The sequence below is a fragment of the Macrotis lagotis genome, chromosome 7, assembly GCF_037893015.1.
Source record: "Macrotis lagotis isolate mMagLag1 chromosome 7, bilby.v1.9.chrom.fasta, whole genome shotgun sequence".
Lineage (NCBI taxonomy): Eukaryota > Metazoa > Chordata > Mammalia > Peramelemorphia > Peramelidae > Macrotis > Macrotis lagotis.
The window spans coordinates 199646313-199670765 of record NC_133664.1 but is presented as its reverse complement, the minus strand read 5'-3'; the positions used below and the strand labels follow the sequence as shown (position 1 = coordinate 199670765).

Sequence of the window (24453 nt, the reverse complement as noted above, 5' to 3'; positions counted from 1 at the left end):
TGGCAACTCCATTTTCTAAACCAAACAATTCAATGACAGGCTCTCCGTTTTTTTTCCCCGGTGGGAAAAAACCCCCACTCATATGGATATAATGTTATTGTTTTTTTGGACTCTACCTGCTTTCCTTTTGTTTGAAAATTAAGATAGATACCATTTCCTATGTTCAAGCTAAGCAGTATTTTTCCTATTCTCTATGATTTCTGAGAACTTACCAAGTCTTTTCCTCAGCAGCCATTTCTACTTTATCTTTCAATTTAAGTGTTCATTAAGACTTATTGAGGACAGGCAGGTGATCAGTTGATGTCTCCTAAGAATCTCTTTGTGTTTTAATGACCTTCTAACTATTTTTGTTCTAGTTTTCTAAATGATTAGATAATTCTTCTTGGTCCATTTTCATCATCTCACCATTGATCCCTTTGTTGGAAATTTCTTCTCCCCAACATACTTTTCAAAAGCCCTTTTTGTTATTCCTGAAATCCATTACTAGCTCCAACTCATTCTGAGATACTGGCTCTTAAAAAAAAACTGGAGGCAACCTAATGCCCCACAATGGGAAAATAGATTGTTTTCTATAACAATTATGGTCATTAATATGCTATATTTCTCTAAGATTTATAAATAAGAGGAAAGTGGTAAAATATGGAGATTTATGAAATAATAACAGAGGGAAACAGAACAAGAAGTAATGATAAGAAGAAGAAAATAAAAAGAAATAAGTGCACAAAAGTATCCTGATGACATAAAAGGAGTGACTGAGAAGTTATGACATTTTATCATTTGAAATTCATTTATTAAATATGGTTGCAAAGTTGGTAGCATTCTTGTTTGATATATTAAGTTTATAATATTTATTTTAAAATTTTTGACAAATCATAGTACTATTCACTGCATACCATCACCTCCCAAATGTCCATACCAGGTTACATGGGTCAGCCACCAATTGCCATAATCTGTATTTTCTTCTTGTGACCAGTATTGAATGATGACTTTTATCCTAGAGAAGATGTTGCAAGGGAAATAATAGCTACCTTCAAGTTTTTGAAGGGCTGCTATGTGAAAAGGGATTTGGAATTATCCTTTTTAGACTGAGGAAGAAGTATTAGGAAGGATGGGTAGAAATAAAAGACAAGATAGATTTGAGTTTCATGTAAGGAACCACTGTTTTTTATATTTGAATAATTTTCTAACAGATGTATAGAATACAAGAGCCAGCTTGTCTTACATTCAGTTGGCTAGACAACTTTTAAAATTTGTTCAAGAATATTTCGTCTAGGATAGATAGTTGAAAGGACCATGACTTGGGCTAGAATTAAATTAAACGGGGAAGAAGAGTGAGCTGGATTAACTGTAGGAAACTGTAAAGCTCTTTAATTTTACCCTTCTCTTGGAAACTAAAGACAGGCACATAGTAATATTGAATTAATCAGTGTTGTGATTCCAAACATTGAGCACTTTAGATTTTCTTTTTTATTTACTTCTTTAACTATTTCAAATTACATATATAAGAAATTTTAATCATCAATTTTTTTAAAAAATTGAGTTTAAAATTATCTCCTTCCCTCCTGACCGCCACCACTTTTTGAGAAGGTAAACAATTTGATACTGAGTATTCATGTGAATTCATGCAAAACTTATTTTCTTATTAGCCATATTGCAAAAGAAATTGCAAAATACAACAATAAAAAGTTAAATAGTGTGCTTCAATTCAAGTTCAAAGTTCATTAGTGCTCTCTTTGGAAGTGAATAGCATTATTCATCATGGTTCCTTTGGAATTGTCTTGAATCATTATCTAATAAGATTAGCTTAGTCTTTTACAGCTGATCATTCATATATTAGTGCTATTCCTGTATACAGTGATCTAGTTCTGTTCACTTTATTTTGCTTGAGTTCATAAAAGTCATTCCACTCTTTCTGAACCCATCCTACCCACAATTTCTTATCACAATTTGTTTATCCATTCCTTCATTGATGAGCATTCCCTCAATTTCCCATTCTTAGCCACCAGAAAAAATGCTGCTATAATATTTTTGTATAAATAAGTCCTTTTCTCTTTTCATTGACTTGATGATGATACTGCTGGGTCAAAGGATATGCACAATTTTATAGTCTTTGAGTATAGTTCCAAATTGTTCTCCAGAATGTTTGGACTAGTTTACAAATCCTCCAACAGTGCATTAATGTCTCATTCTTCCACATACTCTCAAGCATTTGGTCTTTTCCTTTTCTAACATGTTAGACATCTGATAGGTGTTTTCTGAGAGTTGTTTTAATTTACATTTCTCTAATCAGCAGTAATTTAGAGCATTTTTAATGTGACTATTGTTTGTTTTGATTTCTTTTTTAAATTACCTGTTTGATAATTCCTCAATTGTGAAATGGCTATAACTTTATATATACTTAGTTCAGTTTCCTATATATTTTTGAGAAATGAAACCTTTATCAGAGAAACTTTCTGTAAAAATTTCCCCCCAGTTTCCTGTTTTCTTTTTAGTTTGACTATATTTGTTTTGTTTGTGCAAAAACTTTTTAATATCATATAATCAAAATTATGTTTTTATTTCCTGTAATTTTCTCTAAATTATTTGTTCATAAATTGTTTCTTCATCTATGTATCTGACAGTTACATTTTCCACATTCCTCTAATTTACTTATAATAACACCATTGATGTCTAAATCATTTATTCATTTTGGCCATATATTGATTCATAGTGTGAAATGTTGGTCTATGCTTCTCTCAAATTGCTTTTCAATTTTGCCAACAATTTTTGTCAAATAGTCAGTTCTTACTCCAAAAGACTGGATCTTTGGTTTTAGCAAATATTAGATTACTGTGGTCATTTACTACTGTGTACTGTATAAACTAGTCTATTCTATTGATTCACCATTCTACTTCTTAGTATCAGACTGTTTTGATGATTATCACTTTAATTTAGTTTAAAATTTGGAACTTGCTTGACTACCTTTTTTAAGATTTGCTTCAATTGATTTCCTTGATATTCTTGATTTTTTGTTCATTCAGATGAATTTTTAATTTTTCTAGCTCTATAAAATAATCTTTGATAGTTTGACTGATGTGACACATTAATTTGGATAGAATTGTCATTTTTATTATATTAGTTTGACCTACCAATGAGCAATTAATATTTTTTCCAGTTGTTTAGATCTGATTTTATTTGTGAGGTATTTTGTAATTTTGTTTATATATCCCCTGGGTTTATCTTGGCCGGTTGACCTCTTATATTTTTTTATAGTTATTTTAAATGCAATTTCTCTTTTTATCTCTTGCTGCTTGGTTTCATTGGTACTATGTTGAAATGCTATTGATTTATGAGAGTTTATTTTTATATTTTGTAGCTTTACTGAAGTTATTTGTTTAAATTAAATTGGTAACTAGTTTTTTTGAGTTGATTGTCTAGGGTATATATCATCATTTCATTTGTTGAGAGTGAGAATTTGTTTCTTCATTGTATATTTTTATTCCTTCAATTGTTTTCTTGTCTTATTGCTATGGCTAGAAGTTCAACTACAATATTGAATAATAATGGTGATAGCTGATCCTATTGGAAAGGTTTCATGTTTATCCCTGTTACTGATGATATTTGTTTTAAGTTTTAGATAGATATTGCTTATCATTTTAAGAAGAGTTCCATTGACTCCTATTCATTCTAGTGTTTTTAAGGGGAATGAGGTTTGTATTTTGTCCAAGGTTTTATCTACATTCACTGAAATAATCATATGATTTTTGGTAGTTTTTGTTATTGATGAGTTACAGTGATAATTTTTCTAATATTTAACCAGCCTTGCATTCCCAGTACAAATGCTACCTGTATGATGCTACATGTATGATGTTTGTGATATATTGTTGTAATCTCTTTGTTGGTTGTTTTATTTAAAAACTTTTGTATCTCTACTCTTTAAGGAAATTGGTCTATAGTTTTCTTTCTTTGTTTTGCCCTCCCTGATTTGGATAGCAAAAATCCATATAGTCATGTTTTTTTTTCCCTTAGGAAGCTTATTGATGGCATATTCAATTTCTTTTTCCAAGATAGTATTAGTTAAGTATTCTATTTCTCTTATATAAATCTGGGCATTTTCATCTATCCATTTCATTTGGAATTTAGATTGTCACTTTTACTTGCATGTAATTGAGCAAATATTATTTTGATTTTCTTCTTTTTTTAAAAAACATATTAACCAGTGGTTTATTTATCTTATTTTTGTTGTATTTTTTTAAATAGCTCCTAAACCTTTAATTTTATTAAGCTTCCCTTTATTTTCAACATTATATTTTGGTGTTTAATTGAGGATTTTTAATTTTTTTTCCTGTTTTGTTAAACATATCCAATTCATTGATTGTCTCTTTTTCCTCTTTTGCTGATATATCCTTTTCCTTTTTTACTGATATATTCAATTTTCTCTATGTATTGCTTTGGCTGCATCCCACAAATTTTGTAATGTTTCTTTGAAAAGAAATTATCAACTGTATATATAACTTCTTCTTTGACCCACTAATTCTTTAGACTTTACTTTATCTAGTTCCATTTACCTTTCAATTTATTCTTCCATGGTCATTTATCGAATGTAATTTTTATTCTGCAAATTAATATTCATGCTTTTCTGAATTTGATGAGTAAATTTTTATGCTCTAATACATGGGCAGTTTTTGTCAAGGTGCCATGTACAACTGAGAAAAACATACTTTCTCTTTCTATTCAGTTTTCTCTAGAGATCCAATATATATATAACTTTTCTAACACTCTCCACATCTCCTTGACTTTTTTTTCCTATTTATTTAATGGTTAAAATTATCTAATTCTGGTAGTACAGTAGAGATCCCCCACTAGTTTTACTATTTCCTCCTATATTTAACAACTTTTCCTTTAAGAATTTTGATGCTATACCATTTGATATTTATGTTAAGTTTTGATATTACTTCTTGCCTATAGTTTCTTTTAGCAAGATAAAGGTAAGCCCATGGCAAAAGAGTCCATACTCTCACCATAGAAGAGGTCTAGGAGCTACTCGGGAGAAGAGTAGGTGAATGGCTAGATGATGGATTGCTAGTACTATCCTTAACAGGGGAGTATGAATGAGGAATGGGTTCATTATCTCCTGAGACTCTTCCTCCCTCTCTTTTCCCCCACATAAGTTAGACTAGTTCTCTAGTTTTTCCCCCTAAAAGACAAGGAAATAATCCATCAGCTTTTATTGGTTCAGGAGACTAAGACTCCTTGACTCAGTCTACTGGGGGCTTCTGGGTGTATTGCTGTGATTTTTCTAGTCACCTAAATGTTTTTCAGAGTTAACTGATGACCCAAGACCATGTAAGTCAAGATACCTGATCTGATGACCAGTCTTTTTTTTTCTTGACATGAAGGAGACCTTAACTATTGGGACTAAGTTGGCAGTATCCTTGTTGAATATCCTTTCAGTTCTATTTCTAAGTAAACCTTCTTTTGTTAGTCTTTTAATGATCTGTAGGCTTCTCATTTTGTTCCAGTACTGAATCCCAATGGAGACAATTAATGGGCAACCATTATAGACCAGAATTTTATTAATCTGCAGAGGCTACTGACAACTCTGTAGTTTTCAAAAGAATGGCCTCATTCTGTATATAGTTTTGAGGCACTCCAGCCTGAATATTTGAGAGAATTGCTCTATTTCACTAGTCAGCAGCATGGATGACCTGAAGTGGCCCCATTTATGTGCTTATAAATATATTTTGAAAAATAACAATCCTTGAGGGGCAAAGAAACCTGTGGTCTATTATCTCATTTGTTACCAGAAATTAGGCATTTCCTAGATATTTATCCATGACATATACCCTAAGCTAAAATATTAATCCTTCTTTTTAATAAGGGGGAAAAAAATCCATTAGTCATGATTTCATCTATTTATAATTATAGTCTCAAAATTAATTGTGTAACTGTGTTTCTCTGACTTGATTCAACTATTAATGCAAATAGATTTGATAAACCTGATTTACTGGGTTAAAATGGTTTTTAAATTGTGAAATCAGCATTTATATGTGAAAATTTTAATTTCCCGAGTACTGGTATCAGAGAAGAAACTTCCTTAAACAAATAAACAACTTTCTTTGGCCACAGAATGAAAACTGAAACATAATCTGTGACTGCTACTTATTCTTCCTTGCTACCAGGTTTGATGTTTTATCATAAAGCCTTAACCCATTGGCATGGAATTATTTACTTGTAGATCTTTCTGGTAAATTGTGCTTTATTTTCCCCTCTAAGGCCTTATGATACATCTTTCAGATTCTGAACATTTCTCAGATTCTCAGGGTAGGCAAAGTAGCTTGCCAAAGGCTGCGGTACATTAGCATTAGAGGTGGGACCAGAATTGGATTATTTATGGATTCTTTTCAGCATGGAAAAACCAGGACAGAGAGATGTCTACAATACCAAGGTCAATGACCAGCTGTTCTTTCTTTAGGAATAATACATTGAAAATAAAAGGAAGTGGACTTTAGGTGCAGGACAAGAGACCTAAGCAAGGATTTTCATATAGTAAAAAGTATTCTTATGGGTAGGAGGGTCCTAGGTAGGGGAGTGAGGGAGTCTGCAGAATCCTCTTCCCCAGGATTCTTGAAAACAGCATCCCATCTGCCCCAGCTCATGCAAATGTGGACCTGTCTAGAGCTAAGAGATAGATGAGGTGGCTTCCTTCTAGCTTTAATATTCCATGGCTCATTTATCCACACTCTTTCCTTGTTAACAAGGACTGTCTAGAACCGAACGCATTTCTGCCCTTAGCAGTGGACAGACACAATTGAATCCCACAGTGTTTGAGTTGGATATAGTAAGCTTTCTTTTCCATCTGGGTATCAGACCAAGCTTGCTAACCAACAGCTGCAATCAGCTGCTGAGAGAGGAGAGATTGGGGGTGAGGGGGAAGACAGAGGCGGCAGCTCTCAAATCCTTGGCCCCCATCCATATGCCTGTGCGCACACATATAATTTCTTTCCCCATCTCTGGCTTTCTCTCTACCTCCCATTCTCAGTGTCTTATTCTTTCTTCTACTCTTCCTCTATTGATTGTAGATCCCTATGTTTTTATATTGATGTAGAATCAACAATGAGATTATTCAGAGGAAAGAAAAGATTAAATCTAGTTCTCATTCTTGAAGGCCTTTCCCCCAATACCCCCTCCCCCCGCCTAAACCACATGCAAAAAGTCAATCACTGTGACTTCCTAATCTCCAGTCTGTGAAACTTTGGGGCTGTAACATACTCAGATTTCCTTAGCAACTCAAAATCACTGAATTTTAAAATTGAAAGGGATCTTAGGGGCCACCTAGACAAAAGATTCATGGGGTCTATGAACTTAAAAAATATTTTGATAGACTGTTTGAACATAATTACTTTCCTTTGTAATCTTATTTTTTATTTTGTATATTTATTTTATTTTTATTTTATGAAATAATACAAGCATTTCTATATCATGGGATAACAAAAAAGGTGATTGTACATGAAACTGCAAATCTATTGCTATTCTTTTTAAATATTTAATAAAATTATCATGTAAATTTCCCCCCTCCCCCTCCCCCATGACTACCATTAGACACAAATGTGTGTATAAAAGTCATTCTACACATAACTTTAGTTTGGCAGATTTTTCTCTGGATGCAGATGGCACCTTCCTGCATATGTCCTTTGTACATTTAAAAAACATCCAGAAAGGGTTTCCCCAGAGTGTCACTGTTATCATGACACAAAAGAGGATAAGAAGTCCTCACTCTAGTTCATTTTCTCCATTTTATAGATGAAGAAACTGAGAACATAGCAGGTGAAATTATTAAGACTTCTAACCAAGTCCAGTAACAGTTCTACTTGGTTTTTTCTTTTGAAAGCATTGGTCTACCAATGACCCCATTTCACCCTGTCCCTTTCTCCTCAAGGGAATCATTTATTTTTTTATTGGCAACATGTTAAGCTCTATAGCAAGAATAGTTCCATGAAGTAGCATAGTTTTTTATGATCTCAAAAGCTGTCATTATTTCAAGATAAGAAGTTCAGAAATATGTGAGTTCAGGCACTTGACAAGGCTGTTTTCTGGGGAAATGGGCCAGTTTTAATGAGTCATAAGGAAGTATGGGTTGCAAGCCAAAGATAAAGAATGGCCCAAGCCCTCTTAAAGGGTCCTGGGAAGAAGGCAGACACTTCTGTTGTTAGGACAGTGGCTTGGTCTCATTAAATCTCTCATATTTCTTATCCCAACATACTTTTCTACCCTGGTATGCAAATTATGAAATGTGGTAATTCAAATACAACTGATTGTCAATTAGCAATCCTAAGTGATCCCCAACTTGATTAGTCAACTTTCCTTTTGGCTCAGAAATCTAGCTATGCACCCTGCTTTGGAAGACAGAGTCCAGAAGAGTCCAAGAAACCAATCCAGCCCTGGTATTGTTACCATGTTCAAAATCTAGTTGTAATGAATTGTCAATTCAATTAAACATTTATTAAGGGGGGGGAGTAGAATCACTTTATCTCTCTGAATTTCATTTTCTTCCTTAGAAAAATGGGAATAACAATGAGTCATTTTGATAAAGATACCAGAGTGCTTTGCCATTTCCTTTATCAGTTCATTTTACAGATGAAGAACTGAGGCAAACTAGGTTAAGTGACTTACCCAAGTATCACTGATTTGACATAAAATTTGAACTCATAAAAAGGAGTTTTCCTGATTCTAAGTCCAATGTTCTTTCCACTTAGCTGTCCTAGCACCAAGACTATTTGCACTGAAATCCAAGGATTACTTTTCAAAACAGATTTGTAAATTATGACAGAGACCACAAGGTATAGATTATACTAGGTACACAGAATGAAACAAATAGACTCCATTCTCAGGGAAAAAAGATAGATAGGCTATGTATTTTTTCAAGGTAATAACAAATAAAAGAATGCCTGCCTTTCTTTAAGTACAACACAGATCACTACTTTATGCCTGAGGTACTGGGGGAAGAATCTGGATTTCTGGGTGAAGAACTTCTTTGGAAATATGAAATCTTTGAAGCATAGAAAGAATAATTTTGGAGTTGGAAGAGACTATTTTTTGGGTTAGGAAACAAGGAGTGAGAGAGATTAAATGTCAAGAATAACTGCTTAGAGCAGACCCCCAAAAGATCTTTCAATCACTTCTTCAAGATCTATTATGTCTTTTATGTTGCTACTCTTTCCACAAAAAGAGTATATAGCATCTCTGACGTAGATAATTTCATGAACAACTGTGGCAAATAAACAAGCAAAAATCATCACCTGGCAATCAACTTTGTGGTAATGAGCTTCTCTCTATGTAGCTAGGCACTGGCACAATCTGTTTTTAAATGTTTTACTGCTTGGTACAACTTGTTTGGGATTGGAAACCACAGGCAAACAAACCTTCAAGAACCCAAGCTCACCATGGTACCACAGTGGAGCATCAGATTTTTGCCTATTTTAGTACTTAAACTTTTGTTGGTTGACCTTTTCCTATCTTAACCTAACAGAAAGAATATATATGAGTCAAGTTTGCCAGACACTAAATTAAACAATGAGAATACCAAAAAAAGTCAAAAAATTGTCCTTACTCTCAAAGTCCTTACAATTTGATGTGGGGGATAAAAAACTACAAAAAATATATAGAGGGGTGGCTAGGTGGTGCAGTGGATAAAACACTGGCCCTGGAGTCAGGAGTACCTGGGTTCAAATCCGGTCTCAGACACTTAATAATTACCTAGCTATGTGCCCTTGGGCAAGCCACTTAATCCCATTTGCCCTGCAAAAAAACTAAAAAAAGATATAGAAAGAATAATTTGGAGATATACAGCACGATGAAGGTATAAACAATCTAGTTTTTTAAATTAATTTTTATTAAAGATATTATTTGAGTTTTACAATTTTCCCCCCAATCTTGCTTCTCTCCTCCCACCCTCCCATGGAAAGCACTCTGTCAGTCTTTACTTTGTTTCCATGTTGTAGCTTGATCCAAATTGGGTGTGATGAGAGAGAAATCATATCCTTAAAGAAGAGAAGAGAAGTCTAAGAGGTAACAAGATCAGACAATAAGATATCTGTTTTTTCTAAATTAAAGGGAATAGTCCTTGAACTTTGTTCAAACTCCACAGCTCCTTAACTGAATACAGATGGCACTCTCCTTTGTGGAGAGCCCAAAATTGCTCCCGATTGTTGGAATAAGCAAGTCCTTCAAGGTTGAACATCACTCCCATGTTGCTGTTAGGGTATACAGTGTTTTTCTGGTTCTGCTCATCTCACTCAGCATCAGTTCATGCAAATCCCTCCAGACTTCCCTGAAATCCCATCCCTCCTGGTTTCTAATAGAACAATAGTGTTCCATGACATACATATACCAGTTTGCTAAGCCATTCCCCAATTGAAGGACATTTACTGGATTTCCAATTCTTTGTCACCACAAACAGGGCTGCTATAAATATTTTTGTACAAGTAATGTTTTTACCTTTTTTCCTCATCTCTTCAGGGTATAGACCCAGTAATGGTATTGCTGGGTCAAAGGGTATGCACATTTTTGTTGCCCTTTGGGCTTAGTTCCAAATAGCTCTCCAGAAGGGTTGGATGAGTTCACAGCTCCACCAACAGTGTAATAGTGTCCCAGATTTCTCATAACCCTTCCTACAATGATCATTATCCTTCCTGGTCATATTGGCCAATCTGAGAGGTGTGAGGTAGTACCTCAGAGAAGCTTTAATTTGCATTTCTCTAATAATTAATGATTCAGAGCATTTTTTCATATGGCTATGGATTGCTTTGATCTCCTCATCTGTAAATTGCCTTTGCATATCCTTTGACCATTTGTCAATTGGGGAATGGCTTTTTGTTTTAAAAATATGACTCAGTTCTCTATATATTTTAGAAATGAGTCCTTTGTCAGAATCATTAATTGTAAAGATTGTTTCCCAATTCACTACATTTCTTTTGATCTTGGTTACATTGGCTTTATCTGTGCAAAAGCTTTTTAATTTAATGTAATTGAAATCATCTAATTGGTTTTTGGTGATGTTCTCCAACTATTCCTTAGTCATAAACTGCTCCCCTTTCCATAGATCTGACAGGTAAACTAATCCCTGATCTTCTAATTTGCTTATAGTATTGTTTTTTATGTCTAAGTCCTGTAACCATTTGGATCCTATCTTGGTAAAGGGTGCGAGGTGTTGGTCTAATCTAAGTTTCTTCCATACTAACTTCCAATTATCCCAGCAGCTTTTATCAAGGAGGGAGTTTTTATCCCAATGTCTGGACTCTTTGGGTTTATCAAACAGCAGATTACTATAATCATCTCCTGCTTTTACATCTAGTCTATTCCACTGGTCCACCACTCTATTTCTTAGCCAATACCAAACAGTTTTGATGACTGATGCTTTATAATATAATTTTAGATCAGGCAGGGCTAAGCCACCTTCTTTTACACTTTTTTTCATTAAGCTCCTGGCAATTCTTGACTTTTTATTTCTCCAACAATCTAGTTTTGAAACGTGGAAATAAGACATCCAATTAAAGATGTCCAATAATCAATTGGAGATTAGAGACCAGAAGTCAGAAGAGAGGTTAAGACCTGATCCATTAAGCTGAGAATCATTATCATAGAGTTGGTAATTGAATGTATTTGTAGTTGAGGTAGGGTAGAGAAGTAGGAAGTAGAAACTGAGTACATTGTAGAACTGGAGGCTAGAGTGTTAATATGTATTTTGAGGTCCACTGGTATGAGGGCAGAAATTAGGCAAAAGAGGAAGTCTCCAAGACAGGTTTGTTAGTGAAAGATGGAGGTTGGTAGGTCACAGCTCCTAGAATCTTGATCAGGTAGTAAATTTGAATTGAATTAACCTCAAAATAAAAGTCATAAAGTGAGAGTGGTAGATGAAAAGCCTGGAAGCAGCAAAGGGAAATGAGATATTTCAAATCACCCACTATAAGCAGTTAAGCAAGGGTAAGGGAAAACCAATGAGACCAATGCTGGAAAGGGAACCCAGGGAGGCTGTGTCATTGAGAGGAAATCACGTATCACTAAGTGAAAGAAGATGGAAGGCATGAGAAAAGAAAAAAAAGAGTGTTATTTATGAATGAAGCAGGAAATCTTTTTTAAAAATTTATTTATTTATTTTGAATTTTACAATTTCTCCCTAATTTAGTTTCCCTCCCCCCAACCCCCACAGAAGGCAGTATGTTAGTCTAAACATTATTTCCATGGTATACATTGATCTAAGTTGAATGTGATGAGAGACAAATTATATCCTTAAGGAAAAAATAAAGTATAAGAGATAGCAAAACTACATAAGATAACTTTTTTTTAAATTAAAGGTTGGTCTTTGTTCAAACTTCTTCACTTTTTCAATTTTTTTCTCTGATTCAGATGGTATTCTCCATCGCAGATATCCCAAAATTGTGCCTGGTTGTTGTACTGATGGAATGAGCAAGTTCATTAAGGTTGATTATCAACCCCATGTTGCTGTTAGGGTGTACAGTGTTCTGGTTCTCCTCATCTTGTTCAGTATCAGTTCATGCAAATCCTTCCAGGCTTCCTTGAATTCCCATCCCTCCTGTTTTCTAATAGAACAATAGTGTTCCATTATATAATTATATATATATATATATATATATATATAAATATATATATATATCACAGTTTATTAAGCCATTCCCCAATTGATGGCCATTCATTCAATTTCCAATTCTTTGCCACCACAAACAGGGCTGTGAAGCAAGAATTCTAAAGAACACAGTGAAAACAGTGGATAGCGCTTCAGACTGGGATGCTGAATGGTAGATGGTAATAAGGGAACAACCAGTGAGGATGGAGAAGAATTTGAACATGGGACTGAGGGGTTCAGAATCACTGGCATGGGGACAAAATAATGGAGTGGACATTTATTTATCATTGAGGAATTCATTCATGTAGGGCTTATCCTAGGTATTAGCACTAGGATATTCCCTTCTTTCTATATGGAAGCCATTTTTTCTTCTTGCCATGCAGGTTCAGGCAAGGCAACTGGAAGAGGGGAGTAGTAGGAGGATACCAAGGGTCCTTGGAGAAAATGTGATAGATTGTATATAATAATGGTAATAGTAATTGGGAAGAACATTTATATTGTATTTTAAGTTTGCAAAATACATTACAAATATATCATTTTATTGTCACAACAACTCTTGGAGATAGACTGGGAGAGGTCAAGGAATTTGAACTCAAATCTTCCTGGCTCAGAGTATAGCACTTTATCCTCTATATGACCTAGATTCTTCCTGTACATCCCCAGGAAGACTGGGGGTGGGGTAGAATGCTACCTTTTTGCTCTGTCAGGTCCACCCTCTCTGACCCTCTGCCTTACCCAGCAAATTGTGAGTCAGGAAAGTAACATTCACATTCTAGCCCCAGTTCTTACTGGTTGTATTTGACCATAGGTAAATAAAAGTGTTTCTGTTTCTTCATCCACATGTGATAATGGTGCCTTGGAGAATATGTGGATTCAGCGTTGTAATAGATTGTTAGACCAGGAAGTCCTTGAAATAACAATAAATGGGTATTGAAGTGGTTAAGGGAAAAGCTGGAGATCACATTTAAGATGCTTCTTTTGATTCTCCATTATTTCTCCATGTGAGGTTGGTGAAGGTGGTATTGGCTCAGAATGTTCCCCTGCTCACATTTATCCTCATGATGAACCTTTGTCTCAAAGGTTTATGTATGTTAGCTATAGGAGTATGTAAATTATAGTATATGTTTATAGACTCCCTTGTTTATCAGGGAAATTGTGTTTTCTTAAGCACATGGTTATATCTTTCTTGTTGGTGGGGAATCCAATTAAGGTCAGTGTCTGGTCCTCTCCACCATACTGAAATAAAGTTGTCACCATTTCTAGAAAGATATATAACCCCTTCCTATATCTGCAAGTGCAACAAGGATCTAAGTGACTCCCAAAGTTCTGATTATGATAACCTGAGGGAGGGACCTAATTAGAAAGCAAACTACATAAAATGATATTTGGCTAGCAATTGAGTCAGAACTCTCTCTCTCTCTCTTTGTGGTCTTTTCCTCTCCTGAGAGGGAAGAAAGAGGGGTCCAGGTCAATAGTAGATCTGATTACTATCATCCTGTGACCACAATCTATGCAAGTCTTTGAGTCAAGAGAGGTTTAGGAGCTGAGAGATCTGATAGACATACTCAGTCCTACCTGTTTTCCATCTTTGCATGTGACACACAATAAAAAAGATCTGGGGAAAAAGACTAGTCTTTCTTTCCAGAATCTGATATTTCTATGTTAGAACTATCCAAGCATTAGCCTGGGAGTCCATGATTATGTATAAAATAGGAATTAGTATATTCCCACTACTTACCTCACAGGGTTTTTGCGATTAGAGTGATACATAAATATGAGTTATTATTACTTGTTAAAGGCAAAAGTTCCTTAAGGGCCTTACCACTGTATCTATTTAGGGGTTTTATCCAGAGAAATACTATTGAATTTTTCCTCCACCCAACTCCTGTTCTTACTTTAATCCTTACCTTTCTCCCTGGACAGATTTAAGGATTACCGAGAGCCACCATGGGCCCCAAACCAATATGAATTTTCAAAACAGTACTGGTCTGTCTTGTCTGCCCGCTTGGCTTTTGTCATCATCTTCCAGGTAAGTCAATTGGGTGGTTCAACTATAACCCTGATCCCCCCCCCTTCTCATCTCTCCCACCCTTCCCCCATCAAGACTCAGAGTTTCCCTTGTATTTAGTTTGGCCAGGTGGAAATTCAGCAGCCAGTATAAAGAAAATTAATGTGGCTACCTCATTTTTCATATTCATCTGAGGGTCTAAGTCACAAATGAAATGTCTTGTTTCTCTTTAGGCAGAGGAGATAAGAAGTATCAGGAAAGCTTTTCTGAAGGAAATGGACTTCCCAGAAAAAGAAGGAAGGTAAAAGGCCAAGTAATTAGGCAGATGTGGCCTGGTGGGAAACTATAGTTTCCCACTTAACACAAGGGAGAGCTAAAAATGGGGAGTAGGGGAGGGAAGCTGGGGGAAAAAAGATTCCCAACTCTTAACTCAGATAAATTACCCCTCTTTCCCACTAACTTGAGAAAAGAGCTATGTTCCTGACTCTTTCTTCACTTTCCTCTCCATCTCTTCCTTTTGGTATTGTTTTACTCTCTGAGACATCTGGTAGGAAGAGGCTTCAAAAAGCCATATATTGGCTGAATAGCAAATCTGAGCCCCTGATCCCTTATCTCTGACAATAGCTATGGCTCTAGTTGCGATGTAGAGATTTCCCTAAGCCAGAGGGCCCCAGATTCCCACTCGGATCCACAGCATCTGACAAGCAAGGAAGAGTGCAAGAGGGCAGATCCTTTTTTTTCCTTTGACTCCCCCATGCTTTTGTACTCCCTGAACAGGGGTCTCTAGAGGGATCTTAGATATCCCACAGTGCTCCCCCCCTCAATATCCCTTCATCCTAGGGACCAGAGGAGCTACTCTTTCACTCAAAGAAGACAGCTATTCTTTCCACTAAAAGATGGTGGGATAGATTTGAAGAATTGCTTAGCCCACCCTGCCCCCAAGACACTCCTAACTTTACCATGTCACATTTCTGTAAAGCTACAAGCTGATTTAAAGTAAGACTTTGAAATAGCATTTCTGAAATGCAATCCCAGGCTCCTAGAAGCTCAAGAAACAGATACTTGAACAATAATTTACTGAACTCAGAAGGTATTTAATAGAGCAAACTCCAAACAAAGAATCACTGAGTCTCGGAATTAGAAGACCCCTCAGAGAGATCTTCAGATCTGATCCACACTGAAAAATAGACTCTCCAATACAACCTTTCCAAAATTTATTATTCACTCTCCTATTAAAGATTTCTCATTTATGCAGCCATATTACTTTTAGACATTTCTGATCAAGTTTTTCTGTGTATCAAGTCTCAATATTCCTCTGTATAACTTCTATCCAGTCCTCTTAGATCTACCCTGCCCTGTAGCTAGACACAAAAAATCTGATCCCTCTTCCCCCATTGCAGCAACTATTGAATTTTTGAATATAATAATCATGTCCTGTCCTGTTCTTCATTCCCCTCCTTTTCTTCTCTAGGCTAAGTACCAGCCTTTATATGATATGTTTTAGAGGTCCTTTGCTATCTCAGTTTATTTCCTTCCCAAAATGTGGTTTCCAGGAATTAACACAATCTGCTCTGACCAGGGCAGGTTTTAGTTGAATTACTCCATGTTCTGACATTATGACCTCCTTTAATGAAGTTGAAATTAACATTAAAATCTTTGGTTGCAGTAAAATCCTTGTCTTTTGTTGATTGACCTTATAGCCCACTAAGACCCCTCTCCCCATAATTTTATCAGATGAATCTAGTCATATGTCTAATCCTGTATTTAACTTTTGAATACATTTATAGAACTTTATATTTAGAGTGAGGATGGAGACCATACCTGTGATTTCATTAGTACCCCTTTAGCCACCATACCATCTCCTTAGAACTTTACATTTATCTCTGTTGGATTTTATTTTTTTAAATTAGATTTAAATTAAATTTTATCCTATCCAAATATGACCATCATTTTAGCTTTTCAAGAACTTTTTGGTTCCAATACTCATCAAAAATATGAGCTATTTTTAAACTTTGTATCACTTGCCATTCATACATTTGTCCAAATCATTGATAAAAATGTTGAACAGCATAACAAAACCAATGATAGATCCCTAGAAAACTCAATTAGAGACCATCTTCCAAGTTTACATTGATCTATTAATGGAATTCTTTGAGTCCAGACATTTAACCATGTTCAAACCTAGATATAACTATGTTATTATATCACTCATGTTGTCCCCTTCTTTTCCATAAGGATGACATGTTAGACTATCAGATGCTTTGATGAACTCTAGGGAAGTTGTGTTTGCTATATTTCCCTGAAATTAGGATAGTCTTGCAAGACCTGTCCTGATAAAATTTTCTTAGTGATCACAATATTTTCTAAATAGTTTATACCTCTTTAATAATACATTTTACAATTCTAAAGGAACCCTTGTAAAACTCACTGGCCTATAATTTGCAAGTTCCATTCTATTATTACTTTAAAAAAAACAACTTTATGCATATCTATTCCTCTAGAATCTTTCTAGTATTGCTAACTATAGCTTATCAATTTAATTATATCTGTCAGTTCTTTCAGAAATCTCAGTCTAGTGGAAAAAAAACTCAGGAGTCATTAGGTGTCCTGTTATTATCTCCTTATTATACTGGATATCAATTCCTTGTTGATCATTTTTGTTTTGTTCTTTTTAATCTAAAGATCCCTATCCTGACAGAAAACACAAAAACAAATAAGCATGGAGTAGTTTTGCCTTCTTGTGCCTATTATCAACATTTTGTGCACCATTAGCAGAAATCATGTTCCTTCTTTGATCTTTCTCCTGCCCCAAAGAACTTAAGATGCCTTTTTTGTTCATTTCTTGTCTCAAACTCATTTTGATCTCATAATGTCTTGCTACTATTCTCACAATTAATTCTTTATTCCTTGACCTGACTTCTGACATCTATGTTTGTATTGCTTAAATCCAAGGTAGTCAATTTTACCATCTATATTAACCTATTCAGACCGATCCAAGTATACTCTTTATTCTTCATTGGAATTGCTTCTGAGATTTTAATAATTATCATTACTACTATTAAAAATTCAATTCTTGTGAGCATCCTCTCAGGCAAACTTCCCATGAATCCTTTGAGGCCCTCAGACCTTTTGAAATTTTTTTCTTATAAAACTTCTGTTACATGTCAAACTATTTCCCACTTTTTCCTCCTTTACCATTAATTCTAAAGTGTAGCCATCCCAATATTTATGCTGTTTCTACTTTCAAAGTAGTTCCTCCCTAATAGCTCAAATTAATTCCAAAATAGCAATTTCCCTTGTCTCTCCATTTTAAATGAAATTATCAGGACAAATCTAGAATGTTTGAGTTGCTCTGCTTTAAACAGAATGGGAATTCCAGCTGATGTTAGAATAATCAAAATCCACCATTTAACTAGGGTTGCTAGATGGTCCAGTGGAGAGAACATTCATCTTCATGAGTTCAAATCTTGCCTCAGACACTTACTAGCTGTGTAACCCAGAGCAAGTCACTTTACCCTACTTGCCTCAGTTTCTCATCTGTAAGATGATCTGGAAAAGGACATGGCAAATGACTCCAATATTTTCACTAAGAATACACCAAATAGGTCACAGATGGTAGGACATGACTGAAAAACAATTAAACAACAATAAATTAAGCTATATCATATTCCTATGCCTAGCTGTCTAATTGTTTATTTCTTATGCCCATCCAATTGATCTATGAGCTCTTCACATGAATACAGTGGTTTATAGATTTTTTTTTTGCTTGAGTAAATCATTTTATGTGGATCCTTTCTATTTTCAATTTCTATTAGAATTTACCCATTCAAGTCACATTCTACCAAATTTCAGAAATACCTATGAGGATAAATTTCTTTTGGATAAACTATTAGTTACTTAAGTAAGTCTTAAAATGACCTATAAAAAAGAATTCCAACAATACCTCTCCTATTTGCAGAAGATTGTTAAATGAATCTACTATACTGCTCAAAATGAATCCAGTATGAGATTTGCTTTTTTAGCTTCTATGTCATACTATTTATTGATTTTGACTCAATGACAGTTATGTGGATCTAAGTCTTTAGCTACTTCTGGGTCTACCTAGCTATAGTACCATCAAATTTAGATTTAAGCAAAACATTTCACAGAGTCTCATGTTCTAATAGGAAAGATGGAGAAATTTGAAAATAGTCTGTTTACATTATTTCTTCTAAATACCAGGCTAGTAATGATATGGAAAAATAGAAATGCAATTAACATGGTATGACCTGTTCTTGAAGAAATGGTGTTAGCTTCTGATGAGCACTGCTTGAATTTTTCTAAGATTTCACAAATCTTTGAATAATGTGTTCTCCAATTTTTTGAGGACTCACACTTCTATTCATTGGCTTATAGTTTCTAGATTCCTCCCCCGTTTTGAAAATTATGATATTTGACCTTTTATTTCAATACCTGAGGATACAAATGGTTTGGGCAGGATGACCAATAACCTAGACTGAGGTTAAAGGATAGAAGAGGAGAAAAAATAATGGGATGTCACAAAAAAGCCAAACAATGCCTTACAATGAATTTTCCCTCCTTAATAACCATTTTTGGACTACATTTCTAAGAATAAAGATCATTCTCCCTGAAAGAGAAAAAAGAAGTTAAATGTTAGATAGTTCTGTCTTCTCACCTTTATCCATTATCATTTTCTCCAAAATAACTTTTTTTTAAAGTCACAATCTTAGCTCATTTTTAGTTGTATAATTTATGATCCTATTCTTACAGGATAATATTATTTTTGAATATGTGTTTACTTCCATTCTCTATATACATTTATTTGTTTCTTTGTTTGTTTAATGTATATATCCATTTATTTAAAAAAAACAGATTTGGTTGATGACTTTCCCTTATGGTTTTGAGGGTTTCTGTTTGTGACTACTGATATTTCATCTGATCACTCTCTAATATTCTTAGATATTTCCTAGATATACCCTATGAAACATGAGATTGTGAGACCCTTGATATATAGAAAAAAAGACCAAATCATAAGACTTATAGAATTTTTAAAGGTAGAAAAATGCCCTAAAGATAACAGAATTTGAGACTCCATCAGTATCCTTCATCACTGTTCAGGAGAGAAGACAAGAAAGAGGAACATACCTCACAGGATTATTTTTAGGAAAGAAGTTTGTAAAAAAAATCTGTTTGTTTTTGACCTAGACCTATGATTTAATTGCTTTTGGGAACTCCTCCCTGAGGAAATATCTTATATCAATGCAGTTCAGAACCTGCTCAGCAACTGAATCTCCAACCACCTTTCTAACTACATCACTTAAAACCTGTCAATGTTCACCTTATCCTGTCTGCTTTTTTTCTCCCAACTCTTTTCTTGCCTTGGGCAGAACCTTGTGATGTTCCTCAGTGTACTTGTGGATTGGATGATACCAGACATCCCCAATGACATCAGTGACCAGATCAAAAAAGAAAAGAGCCTGCTGGTGGACTTCTTCCTAAAGGAGGAGCATGAAAAACTGAAGGTGATGGATTCTGTCCAAAGGAACCAGAGTAGGGAAGAGCACAGTAGTCACAAGAGCCGAGCTGCCAGCTTTCGACAGGCCAGTCGGAGTCAGAGGGGCAGTAATGCATCATCTGCCTCCCAGCACACAGATGTGTGATACTTAGAGGTACCCAGGCAGACACAAGTGTGGAGAATCCACAGCTAGAGAGACCAACACATGTTCACACAGCAGAGTGCGCATATTTTCTACATAGAAATGTGTGGGCATGGATGGATGTATCTGCCCATATTCTCCTGTCTTATAGGACATTGAACATTAAAAAAAGGAAACTCAAGAAGGGAAAGGAGAGAGAAGCATGCTGCTGCTTAGATTTCTTTCAGACCCTCTTGGGACTGGGATCATTTTTTTTGAGCTGATCAGTCTTACAGCAATGCTCTCTCCCACAGGGACCCAGAGTTCTAAGATAATAGGAGCCTCCCCCCTCACCCAACTCAGTCCTCTCTCAGATACCAAAATCTTTTGCTTAGCAGGAACCCTGGAAGACAATGGGGCCATGAAAGATCAGTAAAATTTTTATGCTATCCCTGATGGCACTGCCCAAAACTTCCTCTTTTTCCTTTACCCTCACCTGAATCTTTGGCCCTAAGAAAATCAAACACAATGTTCCTCATCTCCCCATCATCCCCTTCAATTGTTATAGGCCTTACTGTTACAGGTAGCCTAGACACATGGAGGTGAGAATGCAAAACCATTTAATTGAGATTATCCAAATTGTATGCTAAACCATCATCTTATCATGGTACAGGTTGAAAATAATAAAACAAAAGTCTTCATAAAAAGTGTTTTTATGTTTCTTCTGTGTCACATAAAAATATGACTATACCTCACCTAATAATGTTAACTAGCTTGACAAAAATACATTAAGAATAAAACAAGAAAACACATTCAAATGGAAATTATGAAAGAGAAAAGTTGGTAGAATCAGATTCTAGTGGAAGGGTTTCTGTGTTTCAGTATACATAAGGATCAGTGACCTTGAAGAGACTTCATGGTTCAGTGAACATGGAATGTCAAGAGCCGCCATGATCACAGAAGCTGATTGAGATTATATGTAGGGGGGAAATTGCCTAGGAAGGATGGGAAAACAAAAAGTAAAACCACTTTGGGGAGTGCTACAGCAAAGAGACCTGTTTAGGCAAGAGTTGGACTGAAGGACATTGGAAGTACCTTCAAACTTAGAGATTCTGAGGTTCAAATTCCAGTTGCATCATTTCTTAATAGTCATAAACATAATTAATATCTCTGATGTTCTTTTTCCTCATCCATAAAACATGGATAGGCAACAGTTTACCCTAGTTTTTTCATTTATAAAATGAGCTAGAGAAGGAAATAGTAAAGATACGGAAGTGGTTTGCCAAGAAAACCCCAAATAGATTCTCAAGGAGTTAGACACAACTGAACAAGAAGACAGGAATAAAAACATCTACACCAGGTTATTATGGTTGAAGTGTGTTGGCATATCTGATGTGTGATAAAATTGTTATTGAAAAATAAATGTTTGAGCAGTCCGGACACATTGCAAGGAAAATGGAAATATGGACAGTTCATAATAAATTGAGGAGTTAGAAGGGAACTCACCTGTTAAAACCTCTTACTCCCCAATATCTTCTTCATCTCAAGGTACTCCAGCAGCTCGTGGTAGCTTCAGGAACCCCTTGAAGAGCTGTAAGTTTTGCTGAGAGTCTGCAGTTACAGAAAAGAAAAAAAATATAACTCATGTATCTCCACTAATGTGTTTACTTACTAGTTCAAAGGAGGTCACAGATTAAAGGTATTTTAATGAAAAAGCATTATCAAGAGAATAAAATAAAAGTATTATTTCCCAACCTGAAACAATTTCCTTCAAATATTTTATATTTATATATGGTATATTATATATAAATATACATATATGTGTATTCATAAATATAACTATTATATATTTAGAACATTTTAAATGTTCATATTTATAATTTGTAATATAAATAAAAGATTCTTAGAAAACATTCATGAAGGTATGTACATACCTATAACACAAGTGGTCACCTATGTGGAGGGAAAATTCATGGCCTTATAAAGCCACAAAAGTACTCTGGTTATTTCATTATGCTGCTTCCACTAGGAGTGTTTCCTCTGGACTTGACTGTAGACTCTATTGGGTATGGTTTAATAGGGGGACAAAATTATGGAGTTTTCTGCTTGTGGGTTCAGTTTGAGTTCTTGGCTGAGATGTTATCTCTTCCCCATAAGAATATTGGGTCTACATCTCTCAATTTTTACCTCAGAGCTTCAATTCTTTTAGGATTTAAGGATTGTTACCAAATTTTTCCATTTTTTGAACTTCCTTGAATCTTCTCCCCCTTATTTCCTTTTCTGCCCACAGTAGCCAAAATGAATAAATTTATTTCTTCTTCCATAAGAAGAAACCAGTCATTTATTTGTGGTTTTGAGGCATATTCAAGTCAATTCTAAAATCAATTCTTAAACATCTGCTAGGTGTTAGATATTGTACCATACTAAACATAGAAGATACAAATAAACCAAAAAAGCAATCCCTGCCCTCAAGGAGCCCAGATTTAAACAATTTATATATATATATATATACAAAATATTCACAGGATAAATCAAAGAAAATAACAAAGGCACTGGCATTAAAGGGCCTGGAAAAGGCTTTTTGCAGAGGTGGTTCTTTAGCTGAGACTTTAGGGAAGTCAGCATGTGGAGAAGTGGAGGGAAGGTATCCCAAGCATAGGAGATAGCCAATAAGATATATGGTGTGTGAAGATGGAATGTCATATCCCACAGAATGTATATTCATAGAGTCAAACCCATTCTCTCCTCTGGATATGCTCATATAATTATAATAATAGCTTATGTTTAAAGAAACTATAATTCATTAAACTTATGATTACAATAACCCTTTGAAGTAGGTACCTTATGTTAATTTTTTGTTCTTGTCTTGAATATATGATTTCATTAGTGAAAAGAGCTTTCAATGTGAATATCCCCTCCTAGTGCAGACTATCAGGCTCTGAGAGGTTAAGGCATTGCTCATGTTAAACCAGTGAGTTAATCTCCAAGAGTGCAGTCCCTCTAAGACCTCTGTTACCCAAGTCTTTTGATGGATCAATACCCCCCTTCAGGAAATGTCTCCTATTCCTAAGCTACTTCACAGTCACACTGACTTTTCTTTGATATACAGGCATTAATGACTGCTGCTTCAGTCTAGTCATTCAACTAGTTCCAAATACACTTAATTCCTTCATTATCTAGTCAATATCTCTCTACCTAATCTACGGGGATAACATTTCAAATACTTTGCTAAAATATAGGCAAATGCTCTATACTATTCCTCTAATTTACCAACATAGTAAATTAGTGAAACAGGGAAATGAGAAGTCTGGCATGACTTCTTCTGGAAGAAAGAATGTTGGCCCTTAGTGATCACCACTTCCCTTTGGTTTCAGAAACCATCCTTTTGATAACATCTCCTAGATTTTTGCTAATAATAGAAGTCAAGCTCCCTGGTCTGTAGCTTACAAATGTTTTCCACTTTTTTGAAAATCAGAACAACATGTTCCCTTTTTATGGCACCTCTCCCATTCTCTACAGTCTCAGTGATCACTAAAGTGGATCAGTAAATATATATGCCAATTCTTTCAAGGCCCTATGATAGAGGACATTGGAATCTGGTGTTAGGTATCCATCAAAGGATACTCCTTATCTCCACATATCTGGGTTTTCAAATTCTTATAAACATTTTTTTCACCCTGAGAGGTCAGAGATAATTGTCTTTTAAAGAATAAGCACCAAAAGAAATGTAGTAAATTGAGAAACAATCTTTACAACTAATGATTCTGACAAAGGACTCATTTCTAAAATATACATAGAACTGAGTCATATTTTTAAAACAAAAAGCCATTCCCCAATTGACAAATGGTCAAAGGATATGCAAAGGCAATTTACAGATGAAGAGATCAAAGTAATCTATAGCCATATGAAAAAATGCTCTAAATCATTAATTATTAGAGAAATGCAAATTAAAGCTTCTCTGAGGTACCACCTCACACCTCTCAGATTGGCCAGTATGACCAGGAAGGATAATGATCATTGTTGGAAGGGATGTGGGAAATCTGGGACACTATTACACTGTTGGTGGAGCTGTGAACTCATCCAACCCTTCTGGAGAGCTATTTGGAACTATGCCCAAAGGGTAACAAAAATGTGCATACCCTTTGACCCAGAAATACCACTACTGGGTCTATACCCTGAAGAGATGA

General features: G+C 35.1%; 1 protein-coding gene across 1 annotated transcript in view; it reads left to right on the top strand.

Annotated features, from left to right (window-relative positions):
- The window catches only part of ANO2 (anoctamin 2), a 546921-nt gene extending 526236 nt beyond the window's left edge, over positions 1–20685 (top strand). The window contains exons 23-24 of the mRNA XM_074195316.1: positions 14546–14651; positions 20018–20685. Coding sequence (XP_074051417.1) covers positions 14546–14651; positions 20018–20290 — 379 coding nt within the window. The 3' untranslated portion in view covers positions 20291–20685. The remainder of the gene's footprint in view (positions 1–14545; positions 14652–20017) is intronic.
- The last annotated feature ends 3768 nt before the right edge of the window (positions 20686–24453 follow it).